This window comes from Pagrus major, chromosome 8 (genome assembly GCF_040436345.1).
Source record: "Pagrus major chromosome 8, Pma_NU_1.0".
In the NCBI taxonomy this organism is placed as follows: domain Eukaryota; kingdom Metazoa; phylum Chordata; class Actinopteri; order Spariformes; family Sparidae; genus Pagrus; species Pagrus major.
In genome coordinates, this window is record NC_133222.1 from 24,510,396 (window position 1) to 24,526,198 (window position 15,803).

The following is a 15,803-nucleotide window of genomic DNA, read 5'->3' on the forward strand; positions in this document are numbered from 1 at the left end:
TGGGGCCTCCATGGATCAGACCTGCTCCAGCATGTCTCGATCACATTGAGATCTGGGGAATTTGGAGGCCTGGTCAACACCTTGGGCCCTTTATTGTGTTCCTCGAGCTGTTCCTGAGCTGTGTTTGCGGTGTTTCAGGGCACATTGTCCTGCTGGGGGGCCACTGCCATCGGGTAGTGTTGTTGTGATGAGGGGGTGTACTTGGTCCACAACAGTGTTTGGATGGGTGGTGCATGTCAAGTGGCATTCACATGAATGCCAGCACCCAAGGTTTCCCAGCAGAACATCGCATTGTGATGAGATGATCAATGTTATTCACGTCACCTGTCAGTGGTTTTAATGTTGTGGCTGATCGGTGTATATCAAAGTACTTGAATTTCCTCAATAGAGACATATAAACTGGTAGAAAAATAAGGGAAATATATATTAGAAGAGGGTTATACATCAAAGTACATTACAAATGTCAGAATGCATACAATTCCATAATACACTGATCTTGCTGAGTGGCTACCTGGTCCACAACGGTGTTTGGATTGGTGGTGTATGTCAATTGGCATCCACATAGATCCCCAGACCCAATGAGTTTCTATAAAATATACAATCTAATTAATGAAAAAATATATGTATATATTAAGACAAAAAGGTTACTATACAAAATTCATGATACATGACTACAGTCAGGAGGTAAGATGTATACCTAATTAATGAGGGAGGGGAGGCCACTCCCTTTTATTTAAAGATACGCCTGTTGGCAATCAAGCTCAGAGCGAATCTGATGAAGCAACATGCCAAACATGTAGCTTGCATCTTGTTGTGTTCAATGTAATTGATAATAAAATAGTGTCAATCCTGGTGTGCGCTGGAATATTGAATACTTTTTTTTTTTTTTGGTCCACTGTGGTTTACCTTGCATCAGCTGCACCCAGGAAAGACGCTCTTTTTTGGATAATGCTCTGTAATTTGTTAGAACATGTACCACTTCCAATATTATATGGTTAACAGTGAAACCTGTGTCATGTTGTTTTTAACCACTGTTATCTACAAGACATCGTTGTCCTAGAAATACTAGAACCACATCAAGTGTGTCATAGGAAAGAGCCAATGACATCATCAACATGGCCCCTGGCCTGAGCGGTGTGCTGTAACAGTGTGTGTATAACACAACCTTCCTGATGGCTCTGGGCCTGTGGCGACAGAACACAGAAAGCTCTCTGCTGCCGTGCCATGGTTTCTGTGTTTTAGTCATCAGCTGCCTGAACATCTGTCCCACCTGGACTCACTGCATCATTCAAAGTGTCTACAAGTGATTTACTCTCACTTTCACCCTTTGTATCCAGCAGACCCTAGGCATCCTATGAGAGCACTGGATCGCATCCGGCCAGACCTTCCCCTTCCACTTCACCCAAAGCCCTCTGTCCCTGAGCGCCCCATTGGCCACCTTCCACCCAAACCTGCCATCGCTGCCAAGCCTCCTCTCCCCACCCCAGCTGCTCCTGCAGGAGGAGCACGTCCCTCCTCTGCTCCTCCTTCCAGCAGCTCAGCAGAGAGAGTCCAGCTCAGACTGCAAACTCATGATGGCAGGCCAGGGGAGACTACAGCACAGGTAATACATCAAAAATGTCCTTCATTACTGCAGGGAAGTTAATTCAAATGTAAGGCTTTACACCCAGTGGCAAAGCTGTCATCTAATTAATTTTTTAATATTTGTAATTATTTGTTTTAAACTGAGAAAACCAAGATCATGAACATGTGAGTTGTAATGTAAAACAAGAAACCAAGAATTAGAACAGTAAGATTTGTATCTGTAGTCATATCTTTAGTTCACTGATACAGCAATACATACTTTTTCATAAAGGGAAAGCCTGCAGTTGAAAAAGGCTGAATATTATAAATAAGGAGACATTCAATTTGTTTGTATTGTAAATTAATACATTGGGTACAGTGACCACAAGCCACAAGGTGGCAGCAACGTTTAAACCAGAGTTATAGTGTCACAGAGAAATGTGTGCGATCCAGGAGGTACTAACATCAGAGGACCTTTTTTCTTGCACAAGAGTGATGACAATGTTCTTTGTGTCTGTGTAATAACTGGGGATGAGCCAAGTACTCAGCTGAATCAAGTATCCAATAAAGATATGTATCGAGCATGAGAATCATCTGAGTAAAAGGTGTCAATATCCATAGGCACAATGAAGAAAAATCCTAATCTATGTCAACATCAGTCCGTGCAAACTAGTCACCTCACTGCAGCTGTGCTTTGACATACAGACACAGTCTCACATTTGTCACAGTAAGCCACTCTGTCCAGTGTCCACAGGGATTAACAATAGCTCGTGACTCTCCTCTCTTCTCTGCTTCCACACCAGGTTACGTTCTTCCATCTGTGCGCTCCTTTCCCGGTGTGTAAAATATCTGTAAAATGTCCGATGTCCTGGCTTCTTGTCAAAATATAAGTTTCTGTCGCAACAAACACAGCTGCAAATTGTCCCAAGGTCTCCTTACAAACATCCAGTGGTTTCACACTTATACATTTTGAAACACAGTGTCTAGCTTGGCAGTTTTCTCGCCTGTAACTTCACCATCCCCGCCAATTCCGCATATAAAAGTCAGGTCATAAACATGTAATGAGGACATGATACAACGCGTATTGTAGACATGTCAATGTTATACATGTATGTTTTGCCCGGTTTTTAACAGATAGCGTTGAAGAAGCAGGTGGAACAGTTCAGTAGGGTGGGCTGGATGATACTCTGGCACAACAGTGGGAGGAGAACATATAGTCCTTTCAGTTTTCAGGTAATTGATAGTCTTTGATGGCTTAATTTTTTGCTTGTCGCTGGTGTGCTGGTCGAAGTGATTGTCCAGTGTCACCCCAAGGTATTTGAAACTGTCAACTATTTCAACTGTTTGGGTATTGATGAGAATAGGATTCTAAATTGTGAATGAGATGGATCAGATGGGAGGTGGTGTTGAGCTGGTGTAGCTTCTGGATCATCAGATGCCCCTGGATGGTGTTGAAAGCAGAGCTTGAGTCCACGAAGAGATTCCTGACAGAGTGACCTCGGGAGTCCAGGTGCTGAAGGAGGAAGTGAAGTATGCAGGCCACTGCATCCTCTGTGCCCCTCTTATAGCCTTAAAGGCAAATTGGGAGGGATCCAGTTGTGGGGCGACAACTGGTAGAATAATGTTCAGCAGCAGCTTCTCCAGGCATTTCATTGTTATGGATGTAAGGGCAACAGGGTGCTAGTGATTGGGTTTGTGGGTCAAGGTTGCTGGGATGTCATCAGGCCCTGGTGCCTTGCCCAGCTTGCATCGACTGAGCTGATGCCGTACTTCCTCCTCTGTGAAGGCGACTGACCCAGAATCCTTTGCAAAGAATCCTTTGCAGAAGAACCAGTTATTGCACATCTGGATTCACACCCAGTTAGTGTTTTCATTTTCTCAAATGCCTGCTTGGTGTTCATGTTGGCAAATTCAGACTCCAGTTTGTCCTTGAAATTCAGTTTTGCCTTACCTCACCTCACTTTACCTTTCAGTGTGCTATTTTGAGGCTGGCCCAGTCTTTGAGTCTGAAGGCCTTGTGTTTGTCCTTTAGGCTCTGTTTTATTTGGGGAGTTATCCCAGGTTTGGAGTTGCAATACTGTTTTAACTGGAAAGGTGGTGCTTATGCAGAGGTTATGTAATCCAAAATGACAGCAACCCTGTCATTCAGATCTCCATCAAAAAATACTCCTATCAGTACATGCCAGGGAGCCTTGGAGATGTGTAATGGCATCCTCAGACCACTGTGGGGCGCTGTAGCATTGTGGCTTATAGCGTTTAAGTTCCTGATTGTAAAACGAAAGTAATCAGATGATGTGATCTGCAAACCTGGGCGGGGATATATGAACGGGCAAGGAATACATTGGTAATGCTACAGTACTGTATAACATGTCCAAGATGTTTGCTCTCCTGGTGGGAAACTGATGATGATGATGTTGATGCTGCTGATGATGATAACTACACGCTGTCACGTTGACAGGCATTTAAAATCCCCCAAGATAAACCTCAGAGCACCGGAATACTAAGCCAACATAGCATTAGTATCATAGGCTACCTGCTCTGCTGCTGTCTTGATGTTAGCACTGGGGGTAATTTGAAACAGCTGACCACAACCGACAATATCATTTCTGATTGAAGTTTTAGTTGTCTTTTGTTTTTACTAGAAGCTGCAATCACACTTAAACTTTTTCAATGAATTGGACTTTCGGCAGAGTTTTATTGTCTCAAGATGGTGTCATTGCTGTTTCTCCTTTTCCCAGTTGTGAATACTTGTGTTTCCTCAAACTGTTCATAAATAATTAGGTACAATCAAATACCCTCATGCCATTTTTTCAACAGCATGTTTGACCATGCCTAGTCAAACTGAGAGCTGAATACACTGACATCGTCTTTCTCTCAGGTTGCAAATCTGAATGTGTGTTGCAAATTGATACTCAACTCATGTCTGTGCAGGAAACCTGAGAGAAAGACGATTTTAAAAGTCAGTGTGTTCAGCTCTCAGTTCTTTTGTAGCTTCTAACTAAATCTCTTTAGATTCTCTCGTCCTGTTTGTTCTTTCAAACATCTGCTGTGTTCACTTTCAGCTGTTTCTGGAGTCATGATTAGTTACTGCTGGTGAAAACACAATGTTTCCTGTGATGCTGCTTCATAATAACAGCTTTTAAATTACTAAATAATGGGGGGCTTTTATTGTGAAGAAGTTATAGGAAATGAGAAGTGTTTGTAAATAAATTAGCAGAGCCACTTTATTAGCGGTGATCTTTCGATTGGTCCAGACACACCTTCAAGCAGGGAGCCCAGTTGTGGTGGCAATGCAAGTCCCTGCTGCCCGAATCAAACCGAGTACAGCCAGGCCGGCAGATGTAATGGAAAAACAGCATCAGTTTGCAGTCTAGGTAAACCTAGGTGTTGATTCCAATATGTTATCCATTTAATTTATATCAATGAGGGTAGACTAAATATTAGAAATACCTCTTACAAAAAAACATGTTTTTGCAGTGCAAACTACAACCTCCAATATGGCCATAAAGTTGAATCATTATTAATATAATTTATTGCAGGACTGTTGGATGAGACTGCATTTGTTTTAGCGAGGTGGAGCTCATAAATACACTACTGAATATCACTAAAGAACACTACCTATTTCCATATTTGCACAATTGTTCTCTGCTTCCATGTGTTCATATTATTCATGACATAGCAATCATATTGTCTGTGTCACATCCCAATGAGTACCACTCTGATCTTAATCCGTAGAATGGAAGCCAGGAGGGTTCCCAGGGTGCTGCCTCAGCTTCATCCCCTCGGAAAGAGCTCCTTCCTCCCACCCCATCCCCATGGAGGGGTCCCAGCACACAGGAGCGCTCTGAGAAAGCACAATCAGTGACCGATGGTAAGTCTGACTGATCCTCTCAAAACCAAATAACAAATCCAAATTAGGTTTGGGCTGATTGAAGGTAAAGCTTTTATGAGAAATCAGGTGAGGTGTGGTCTAGTCAGTGTGGTGTGCTTCTAGGGGAAGAATCAGTGGCTGTGAAAGTGTCAGCTGAATAGTCTGTACCCTCCCCATGTTAACAGCCCATGTCCCATGTGAGCCACATGGGCACCAGGTGAGTCTTCAGAGTCAAATGAATCAAGGTACAAAGTAAGGTTGCATTCAGTGGTTTGGTTACATTTACATATGTACAATGTTATTATATAATAAGAAAAAATGTGATCCATCATTTCAGGGTCCCTTCTACGGTTGTCTCTCTTGCTCACTCTTTTTAGTTTATACAGCAGATATATTTACTTAGTGAAATTGATAGATTAGATTAGTAGTATTTCAGTCACTAGAAAGTCATTGGTAGTTAGACTCCATCATGATGTTGTCATATTATATAGATATATAGATGATGAAGCTGTGAGTAATACAGGAAACCACATGATGGAGTGTAGACACTGTTGGTAGTGGTTGATGAAGAGATGGCTGAAGACCTATATGAGATGGGGAGTTGATTGTGATGAGCTCAACCTGGGCACTGGATATAAAGAACTGAAGGTGGACGGGATGGAGGAGGGAGGCACAATTTGTACTGAAATGACAACTGACAGTACCAGAGAGAAGAACAGATTTAAAGATTGACAGCAGTGACATGATTGGCTGATATAGATTGTAGCAAAATCTGGTTGGTTTGAATAAAGAGGGAAAAACAAAAATGCCTATAGTCAGCTGCTTAAGAAGGAGTGGAGAGAGAGAGGGGGGAATGAGTACAAAGATAGTCTTCCTGATTGACATGCGCTGAGCTGCATGACATTATACAACATTATGTATTAATCATTGAAAATCAAAATAGTACGTTTAAAATTTAGTTGTCACTTTAGGAGCCAAAGATCCAAAAAGATGATTTAAAGCATGCGCGTGGGTGTGTGTGTGGTTTGCATACTTTCAGAGAGTCTTCCTAAACCACGGCAACACATGAAGCCCCTTCCACAACGCAGAGCTGTGTCCGTCCATGAGGATGCTCTAGCCATGACACAAGGTGAGCCTTTGCCAAAGTGTTAATGAATACTTTAAAACAAACTAAATACTGGTATCACTGAATACAGTGTAGTAAGGAATATGAAAACAATGTAAGTTTACATTAAATCACAAGTATGTGAGAGGTTAATTAAGTAATTTACAAATACTACAGATCTAAGCTTGGTAAGTCTGACTACATTTCTAGAGCTCAGGTCTGGAAAATGTTCACAAAGAATCGATTCAACCGAGTCAGATACACAGACTAATCAAGAGAGATATAGCAGTAACAGTGAGGTTCCAGAAGTGAAAACTCCAGACTTAACACGAACTATGACTTTGTGAAACAATGGTATATGTGCCTGTAGAAGACACAAGTCTATAATATCAACCATGATATTTTGTAGAACAAAAGTGCGTTCAGACCAAACACATCTACTCGTTCTGAGAAAGGACAAAAAAGGAGCTGGCATGGAGGAAAGTAAGCAAAGAAGGTGGACAACCTGTAATGGAAATATGTCTCAGAACACCATAGCCCTGGTTGATCTGAACTCTTTGCAGACATCTCACTTCACTGATGTCACTGATGTTCTGTAGATGGTACCAGTGATGTTCTGGGCGGTTTTAAACCTCCCCTGTGGAGCCTTCCTTTCCTGGGCCGTGATGAACCATGCCAGTCTGTGATGTTTCCAGTCAGGATGCTTTCTGTTGCTCCTCTGTAAAAGTTGGGTGGTGATGTATGATGACCAAGATAGGTTCTCAGTGATGTAACTTCAAGAAACCTATAACTGTTCACCTACTCAGGGGTGTGTCTTTGCCTCTTTTTTTCTGAAATCAACAATCAGCTCCTTCATTTTGCTGAAGTTGAACAGTAGATTGCTCTCTGTGCACCACTCTGAAAGAAAGTTTTTAGTACACGGCCATGCATATTATCTGAACCAGCAGCCTTATTTATATTCACTCTCAGCAGGAATTGCTGAGAGTGAATATCACACATCTGCTGTGGTTTCTGACAGGGGACGGTCCTCTGGAGGCGGAGTAGATTTCACAGCTGAGTCTTTGCTGAGATCAAAGCAACCATAAAATGTGTTCAGCTCATCCAGCAGTGTGGCCTCACACATGATGGAGCCACTTCTGCTTTTGTAGCCTGTGACATTTTCAATTGCCTGCTACGTATCTTTAGTGTACATTCAGACCAAATCCAGTGGTGTAGCGAAACACCACAGGGTGGTGCGGCGGTGTGGGAGTGTCACTCCATGGCCCTCACCTCTCCATTTAACCAGGCCGCCTGGTTGGGGAATTAATTTATTGTCTTTGTGATTCCCACATAATCAACAAATTTGCTGATATATGATGTCACTGATAATGTATTTTCCTCAATACTTATGTTGCTATCCTGAGTAGCAGCATCTCTGAACATTTGCCAACTATGTACACTCAAAACATTCCTGCAGGGTTGCTGTAGCTTCATCTGTCCACACTTTAACAGTTTTTACTGATGGTTTGACCCTTTTGATCAGCTGGGAGTAGGTAGGCAGAAGAAGCAGGGAAACTAAAAGAATAATTGTAACAATTATACATAAACCATTTTGCTGATGGTCTCGTTTACTTATGTAGGTCATAAAGAGGCATCAGTATTAAATTGTGACTGTTTCATAACCAAAGTTCCTAGTACTTTTAAGGCATATTAATACATTTTTTGTCACTGAAGTGCAGAAGAATCCTCAAACAAACTGACAGATTTCACTTATCTTTTGTAGATATAAATACTCATTAATGCAGCCTTAAATATGAGTTGTCTCTCACCTTTCTTAGAGCTGAAGGCAGTGTTACAGAGGTCACCCATCCGTTTCCGGGGCAACAGAGGGGATCTGCCCACCTGCACTGAAGATCTATCTTGTGGGGAGGAAACACAAAAAGCTCAAACAGGTGAGAGAGGCCTATCATTTATGCTTATAACTTACTTTCTATTTTATTCTTACCTTCATCTTATTTGTTGATTTGTTGTTTTTCTTTCTTTCTGTGATCTAAGCTTATTCTTCCATCTGTCCGTATGTTCTCCATCAACCAGCCAGTGACACAGGGAAACAGACATCTGAAGTAAAGAAGGAGGCTGTCCAGAATGAGGAGCTGAATGCAGAGAGAGAAAGGATGGGCTGTGGTGGAATGGTAGCTGAAATCAAGCACCCCTCACCAGGAGGGGATGAAGCTCCAGGCTCAGGGTGTCCCTCTTCTACCGCTCAGACTCAACAAGAAGTATCAGCTCCCCACCTCTTCAGTCCAGCTGCAGCCCTTGAAAAAGCACCCTCCATCCTAGAGAGGCCTCCACCACTAACCCAAACACTCGAAAAGCCTCCTGTAACCCCCACATCCCAGATAAAGAGCCCCAGCATTGCCCAAGCATTGCCCCAAACTCTAGAAGAACTGCTGGTGTCCCCGCCACCCCAAGAAAAGATCCCCAGCACAATCCCAGGTGCATCTGCACCCCCAGAAAACCCCCAAGTGAGTTCTGTGTCCCATAAGGAGAAGGGCCCTGGCACAGTACCTGCCACAGTGGAAATGAGAAACAGCACACAGGAGAGAGGAGAGGCGATTTCTAAACAGCACACAATGAAAGCAGAGCCAGCAGACCAAAGAACTGAGCCCCCTCTGTCTGAATGATACATACACACCGACTCACCTGAGGAAAACAGGCACACATGGGAGAGAGAGGAGGGTGGGGTCTGTGACATCACTGAGATCAGGAATTGTGAGGGTATAAGAGGCCTGAGAGAAGCGTGATTGTTGTCCCCTCCAGTAGAAAACAGCTGCTGTGTACAGCTAACATCTGTACAGTTTGTATATTGGCTGTTTGGGGTGAATAAACTGAACAAGTGGTTGAGTGGTCAAATTCAAGGGTGCCCAGGACGAGAAAGGTTTTGAATCTCTCATGACAACTGAACAAACCTCTCTGCTGGCCATAACCTGTTTAAGGGCAACATCCTGAAAATATTATTTTTTCCCTTAACAAAATAAGAGTTCCCAAATGCACCTGTTTTAGTTTGTTTTAGGCTTCCATCATCTTTTCAAATGTACCAAATTACCCAAGCAGCAAATGTACAGACGTTAGCTGTAGCTAGCTAGAAACATACTGACTGTGTGTCTGTAGAGTTTGTCTGCGTTTATTGACAGCTCGTCCTTGACTGATGTCACAAAGTTACCAGCATACCTGTTATTTAGCTTCAGACTCATTATTTTTCTCATTTCCATGCATTGATCAAACTGGAGTCATACTGCATTCATTCTGCACACATCTTCAGACTCATGACCCAATTTGCATGGGACTAGTATTACCAGCAGACCTTATGTGATGTAGAAATTACCACTTCACGTTTGTGTTTCATTTGGCACATTCACAGGGGATAAAAGAAGTCTGTATTATACTCATATTTACTGACATTATCTTCTGCTTATGATGTCAAGGCTTGTGTTGTGTTCTGTGTTACGGGCATAAATACACATTTCCTCCTCATTTAGATCAAGTAGAAGATGCTCTACGACTGTACTTAAATATGACAACCATTTGTTGCTCCTGACCTTCTCTCTCATCACGTTTAAATGTCAGCATAGCTGATCTCACTGCACAGTTGTTGACTGCTGTTCAACGTCTTATGAGATACGATCAAATTTCATAGTTGTTCAGTTGTCCGACTATAAAGGGGAGATGTTTAACAAGAAATAGAACCCCAAATCACAGCTAGCTGATTCGCACAGGATTAATACTATCACATGACCTCTGTTTGGTGAAATATGGTAGGTAATATGAGGTGGAATTTTTACTTTACAAATTATGGACATGGCAGATTCGGATTAAAATAGAAGACATTCCAGGGGCACCAGTTGGCAGACAAATCTGACATGTGGCCCTTTTCTGCATGTCATCCCCATGTCATTAAATAAATTAATCAAGGAGTATGGCCTAGACCTGCTCAACTTGGAAAGTGTCAGGAGATGACTTTTGTTGTGAATTGGCACTATACAAATAAGATTGATTGATTGATTGATCCCCCCTCTCTCCCCGTTTCCTGTCCCTCTTTGCCTGTGCTATGAATAAAGCCAAACAAAACAAATCTAAGACATCCTCCTCAACTATTACACATTACTAGGTACCCAGGTAATACCAGTCCCATGTAAATAGGACTTGAATCTCAAATGGGACACAGCCAGCATCAGCTAAATCATCAAATTTATTGATTAGAGGTTATTTGCCCCAAACCAAATACTGTGACATCCATCCACTAAATGTAATTTTTCAGTCAGAGGATGTGTTACAGTGAGCACATTTTCAATTAAATTGTATCATGTTTTGCAACATGTCATGCATTTAATTAGAACACTTACTACTACTGCAGAATTCCTTCAGTTTATGTAACCATCTCTACCTGCCTATGTGCAGAAGATCAACTTTCTGTCCTGCTAGCACAAATATGCATTATCACAAGGGACTGCTGAGGCATCTACTGTAATATCACATGAGATAAGAGTGTTTCCACTATGCTAGACACATTATGTAAACTGCATGAATAGAGGAGGTACAGAACCAAACCTATTTCCTTTCAATAAACATCAGTGAGATCAATTGATATCTTTAAGGTGTGTGTTGCTGTGTTCAGGGAGATAAGGTTAAGGGAACAGACCATTATTGGTTTAGAGTTAAGAGCCCACCAAGTTCACAAGGCTTTGTTATCATGATTTTATCTACAGTGAGTTGGTAGTCAAAGGTTGATTATACTAGTGTCTCAAAGAAAATATCATTTCTGGTTATTTCCTTACATCATATATAACTTTTATATATTCAGACATTGAAAATTATGTTGAATTAATTTTTATGCTATTTCTAACAAATCCCATCACACCATCCATGTGGGAATATGGTCTTTTTTTTCCAAAGAGTATTTTTTGTCTTGTTAAAATGTTTTTATGTTGGTCCTTTTAGAATCTCTAAATTAATACATGGACACTAAAGCTCTGCATGTTTCCGCATATTTCTGTGGAATCACATCAGTATGTAACATTCAGATCACTTCAGCTTCAGTCACTCCATCAGACAACCATATATGTCATCGCCATGTCCATCATATCACAGGAGGACCAGATAGGATCCCAATAAAGACCTATAAATGATCAGATATTGTGAGATAACAACACAAGTGTATTCAGTCTTTCAAACTCTCAGGGTGGTTCTGGAGAATGGTGTGTGTTTTGTTAGAGCAGACCTCAGTTCAGCTCCCTGTGCTGCCAGAGACCTGAGCCTCCATCTCATCCTAGGAGAGAATTTATTTTCTACTGTCATGTTTATCTTTGCCTTGCACGCACAGAATATGTACAAAACTACATAAAGCAAACAAAAACAAAGTTATGAACAGAGTCTAAATCCATACCTATACTTGTTAAATGATTATTAAAATGATTAGTTGTGTCATAATTTTGTACTTGTGTTTTTATTTTGGGTATGTTGTTCATTGTCTTCAGTCTGTAATCAGGAGTCTGTCAAGTCTGGGAAAATAACTGTAATGATGCCATTGTGATGTCAGAAGGGTTACATTAGCATAGGCTTGTAGACTCCAAATAAGTAACTAAAAGGTTGCATTACACACTGGGGATGAGGAGTTTGGCCATCTTTTAATGTTGTTCCAGTGTTTTTGGAGCTTGACCCATACCAGAGACTAAAAGTTCAGATATCTTAGCGTCTGCTGCTTCGAGTAGTTGTGCCAACTAGTGATATGTGATACAACCGATAAATATATATGTATGTATGTATGTATGTATAAATGTTTATATATATACTGTATATATATATATTATTATTATTTTTTCTAAGAATTTCTAAGAAGTTAATCATTTCAGTTTTGTGCATATATGTAGCAATTCTGAATTAATCTTTTCAAATCTCCAAACAGGAAATACTGGGCCAATTAATATAACATAATAGAGTATCTATTACCAATGCACAGAGAATCAGTCAAGTGGAGTTAGACATGTTTGCATGAGCACAAATATGTGAATACAGGAATTAAAACATCACCTACTCCCTGAAAACCCACCAGCAACAACTGGAGAAAAGTCATCTCTGTTAGAAAATAGGCATCTTTTCCAGATTGGGGAGAGGGATGAGGGAGCTGTGGTGAAGAACAGAGGCAATCTTGCTGATGAAGGTTTTCCAGGTCATGGTAATTCTAAGTGCTGTAATGTAGGCAACTGGACTTGTTTCAGTTTCTTGAAGACCTTTCACCTCTCATCCAAGAGGCTTCTTCAGTTCTAACTAACTGGAGAGGAGCTGCAAGCTTTAAACTCTGTGTGGGAGTGTCCTTACAGAGTCATTAAGGACACGTGTGAGCTCTGATTTTCAGAGTTGTTAGGGCCACTTGTGGGTCGTTGACCCAACCGGCCTTCATGTGGGTTGCTAAGGCTAGGTGAGCCCAGGTGTGAATGGTTGTTAAGCTGTATGGGGAGAGAACTCAGTACTGCATTGTAGGTGGGTGATAAGTAATGTCGTAGGCCACCTCCTCTGTTCAAAGACGGTCGTTCCAGTTTGGCATAGATGGATTCTTTTACTCCTCTTTCCTCTCCTCTTTGTTGTCCTCAAAGGAATGATTTGTCTCCTTAAGATGTAAGTGGACATCAGAGTCTTGACCCGAGGAGTTGACCCTTCTGTGTTGTGCCATAAGCTAACTTGTTTATGCTTGTTTATGGAGAGGTTGTTTTGTCTCCCCAATGTACAAATCTGTGCAGTCCTGGCTGCATTGAACAGCATAAACTACCATCTCCTCCTCCTACTACCTCTGTAAGGACACTCCCACACATAGTTTAAAAGTCTGCAGCTCCTCTCCAGTTAGTTAGAACTGAAGAAGCCTCTTGGATGAGAGGTGAAAGGTCTTCAAGAAACTGAAACAAGTCCAGTTGCCTACGATACAGCACTTAGAAAAGAGGCAATCTTATTCCAAGATGAAAAAGTTGAAAACATAATGGTATGCAGACCGAGCTGAGTTGGGGGCAGGTAGTATAGTATAGTAGCAAAGAAACTGAGGCTGGCATACAGGTGAATACTGTAGGCAACATGACTTGCATACTAATAGCTGTTAATTCTAACACCTGTCTTCAAAGTCTTTCTTTGTGTGGTTTGCAAACATTCCAATATTTTTTCAATATTTTGATATAACTGATATTCATTCACATTATTAGTGTAAGTCCCAATATGTTCCAGGCATAATGATTTTCTATTATCTTCATTATGTACTATTTCTTCCCCCCACTGGGATCATTAAAGCTCTAGTTTTTTAGTTTGGTCTGTCAAAGAGCAACCAGGCAGCTCCCAGCTGGTGAATCAGAGCAGGGCTCATGTTCTGTGGAGGATGGCTGTTAAATACAGCAGGGTGGCAATAAAAGACAAGGCTGCCGCAGGTCTGGGACATTGTATGGAAATGTCAAACTTCCAAAGATAAGACCAGGTAAAGTATTTTTTATGTAATCTAGAAAGTAAAATTAATGAAGAAAAAAGCAAAGCAAACCACACCAGCATGACTGAATGTGGCCTATTGGAGATGTAAAATAAATGCAATAGTAGTTGCAATTAGCACAGCAGGAAATTCTGTATATTGTAGGTCTAACCGCATTCTGTATGAAGTCTGAATGTATATGCAGGTTAGAGGAGAAGAAGAGGAGGTGGCACTGAAGGAACCAAGCTGAAGTATAATCTACTAGGCAGGACATTTACATTTTTGTCAGACTATGCACCCTTGAAATAATGTCAAAAGCCAAAAAGGCAGTCAAAAAGTACCGATGGAGGTATATTACATCACATTCATTTGGCATGTTTTTGTTCAACGGGCATACAGTCTCAATAGGATTTCATCAGAAATTATATAATTATTATATAATTGTACAGTTTAAATTTTAAAGACTTTTTTTTTTTTTTAAATCTCTTCATTAATTGTGTTTCCTGGGAATTCGGATTGTTTTTGGCAATGCCACTGTGTTGCCTAAAATGTGGTTGTGTTTTGTAAAGTGTATTTTCTGATGTGGTATATTTCCTATTTGGATGAAGAGGAGTTTGGAATGAAGAGTTTGGAATATGTTTTTATGAAATTGTGTTTTCTATGTGTTAATTAATTTTGTCCTTTACCTTGCACCTTATTTTAAAAGGTCCCATACTGTAGAAAGGGAGATTTTATATGTCTTTTTTGTTAATAAAGCGGGTCTATGTGCTATATAAATACTGCCAAATTATCCAAAAGCACATGGCCCATATTCAGAAACTGTGGATGCATTCTGAATCGCATGCTTTTCTTTTTAATTTAGGTATGTACTGCAGCTGCCGTTACAAAGTACATACTGTTGTCTGCAGTATGCATACAATTGGGACATACTGCTTTGTCATGACAATGCACCTTAAACTTTGACCCTCTTGCTCCTACATCCATTGCAGCCTTAGCGGAGTACAAAGTACTGTGACTTAAATGTGCTTTCATCTGTCATTGTAGTGTCTGTCATTCTGTAAGTAAGCTGTCATATGTGAGGATTGTGGGTCAGAATAGCCAGAAAAGCATGGTGGTTTACATACTGCAAACTGCGGTCGGATGGTACTTTTGGCATGCTGCATTTCACATACTTTATTTTGGGACATACTAAATCTTTTTCTGGCATACTAAATAGTATGGCAGTATGGGTATTGGAATGCAGGGTGTTTCTTCAAATGTGCCATCAGGACTTTGTAAGGTTGTGATGTCAGCTATACAGTCACCGCCCTAAAACAGGCCTCCAGCACCACAGTAGCCCTTTTGACACAGATTCCGCATTTTAGCTGCAACGAAGGCTCACCTTTACCCTGCCTTTATTTGTTCACACTGAACCAAGCTGTTCCAGCATAAAGCCGCTCCAGTGTGTCATTCATACACCATGCCAGTGTCGTGGAACCAAAAGAGTCATGACGGTTCACATCATGACGTTGACATCTGTGTTTTGTTTTTTTGTGTTTCCACCTGTTAATCTAAACATGTATCTGCTGACTGTTTATAATCGTATGGATGCTGTTATAATGTGTTGTGATTGAGATCCTGAACATCCATGCATCCTGGAAAGTGACAAAGTAAAATGTTTTGCTCTAAATTACATAATTACATAATCGGCATCAGTAAATAGCGGACTCTGTCTGACTTTCACTCGCGGGGAGGGATGCTGTTTTTTCTGGGGGAAAGTTCTCTGAAGTCTCGGTCAGGAGGGCTGA

The 15,803-nt window shown here is 41.1% G+C and overlaps 1 protein-coding gene across 1 annotated transcript in view; it reads left to right on the forward strand.

Annotated features, from left to right (window-relative positions):
• carmil2 (capping protein regulator and myosin 1 linker 2) overlaps positions 1-11,970 on the forward strand; it is a 109,205-nt gene extending 97,235 nt beyond the window's left edge. The window contains 5 exon segments of the mRNA XM_073471216.1: positions 1,338-1,603; positions 5,299-5,434; positions 6,474-6,563; positions 8,357-8,470; positions 8,613-11,970. Coding sequence (XP_073327317.1) covers positions 1,338-1,603; positions 5,299-5,434; positions 6,474-6,563; positions 8,357-8,470; positions 8,613-9,202 — 1,196 coding nt within the window. The 3' untranslated portion in view covers positions 9,203-11,970.
• Positions 11,971-15,803: the final 3,833 nt, after the last annotated feature.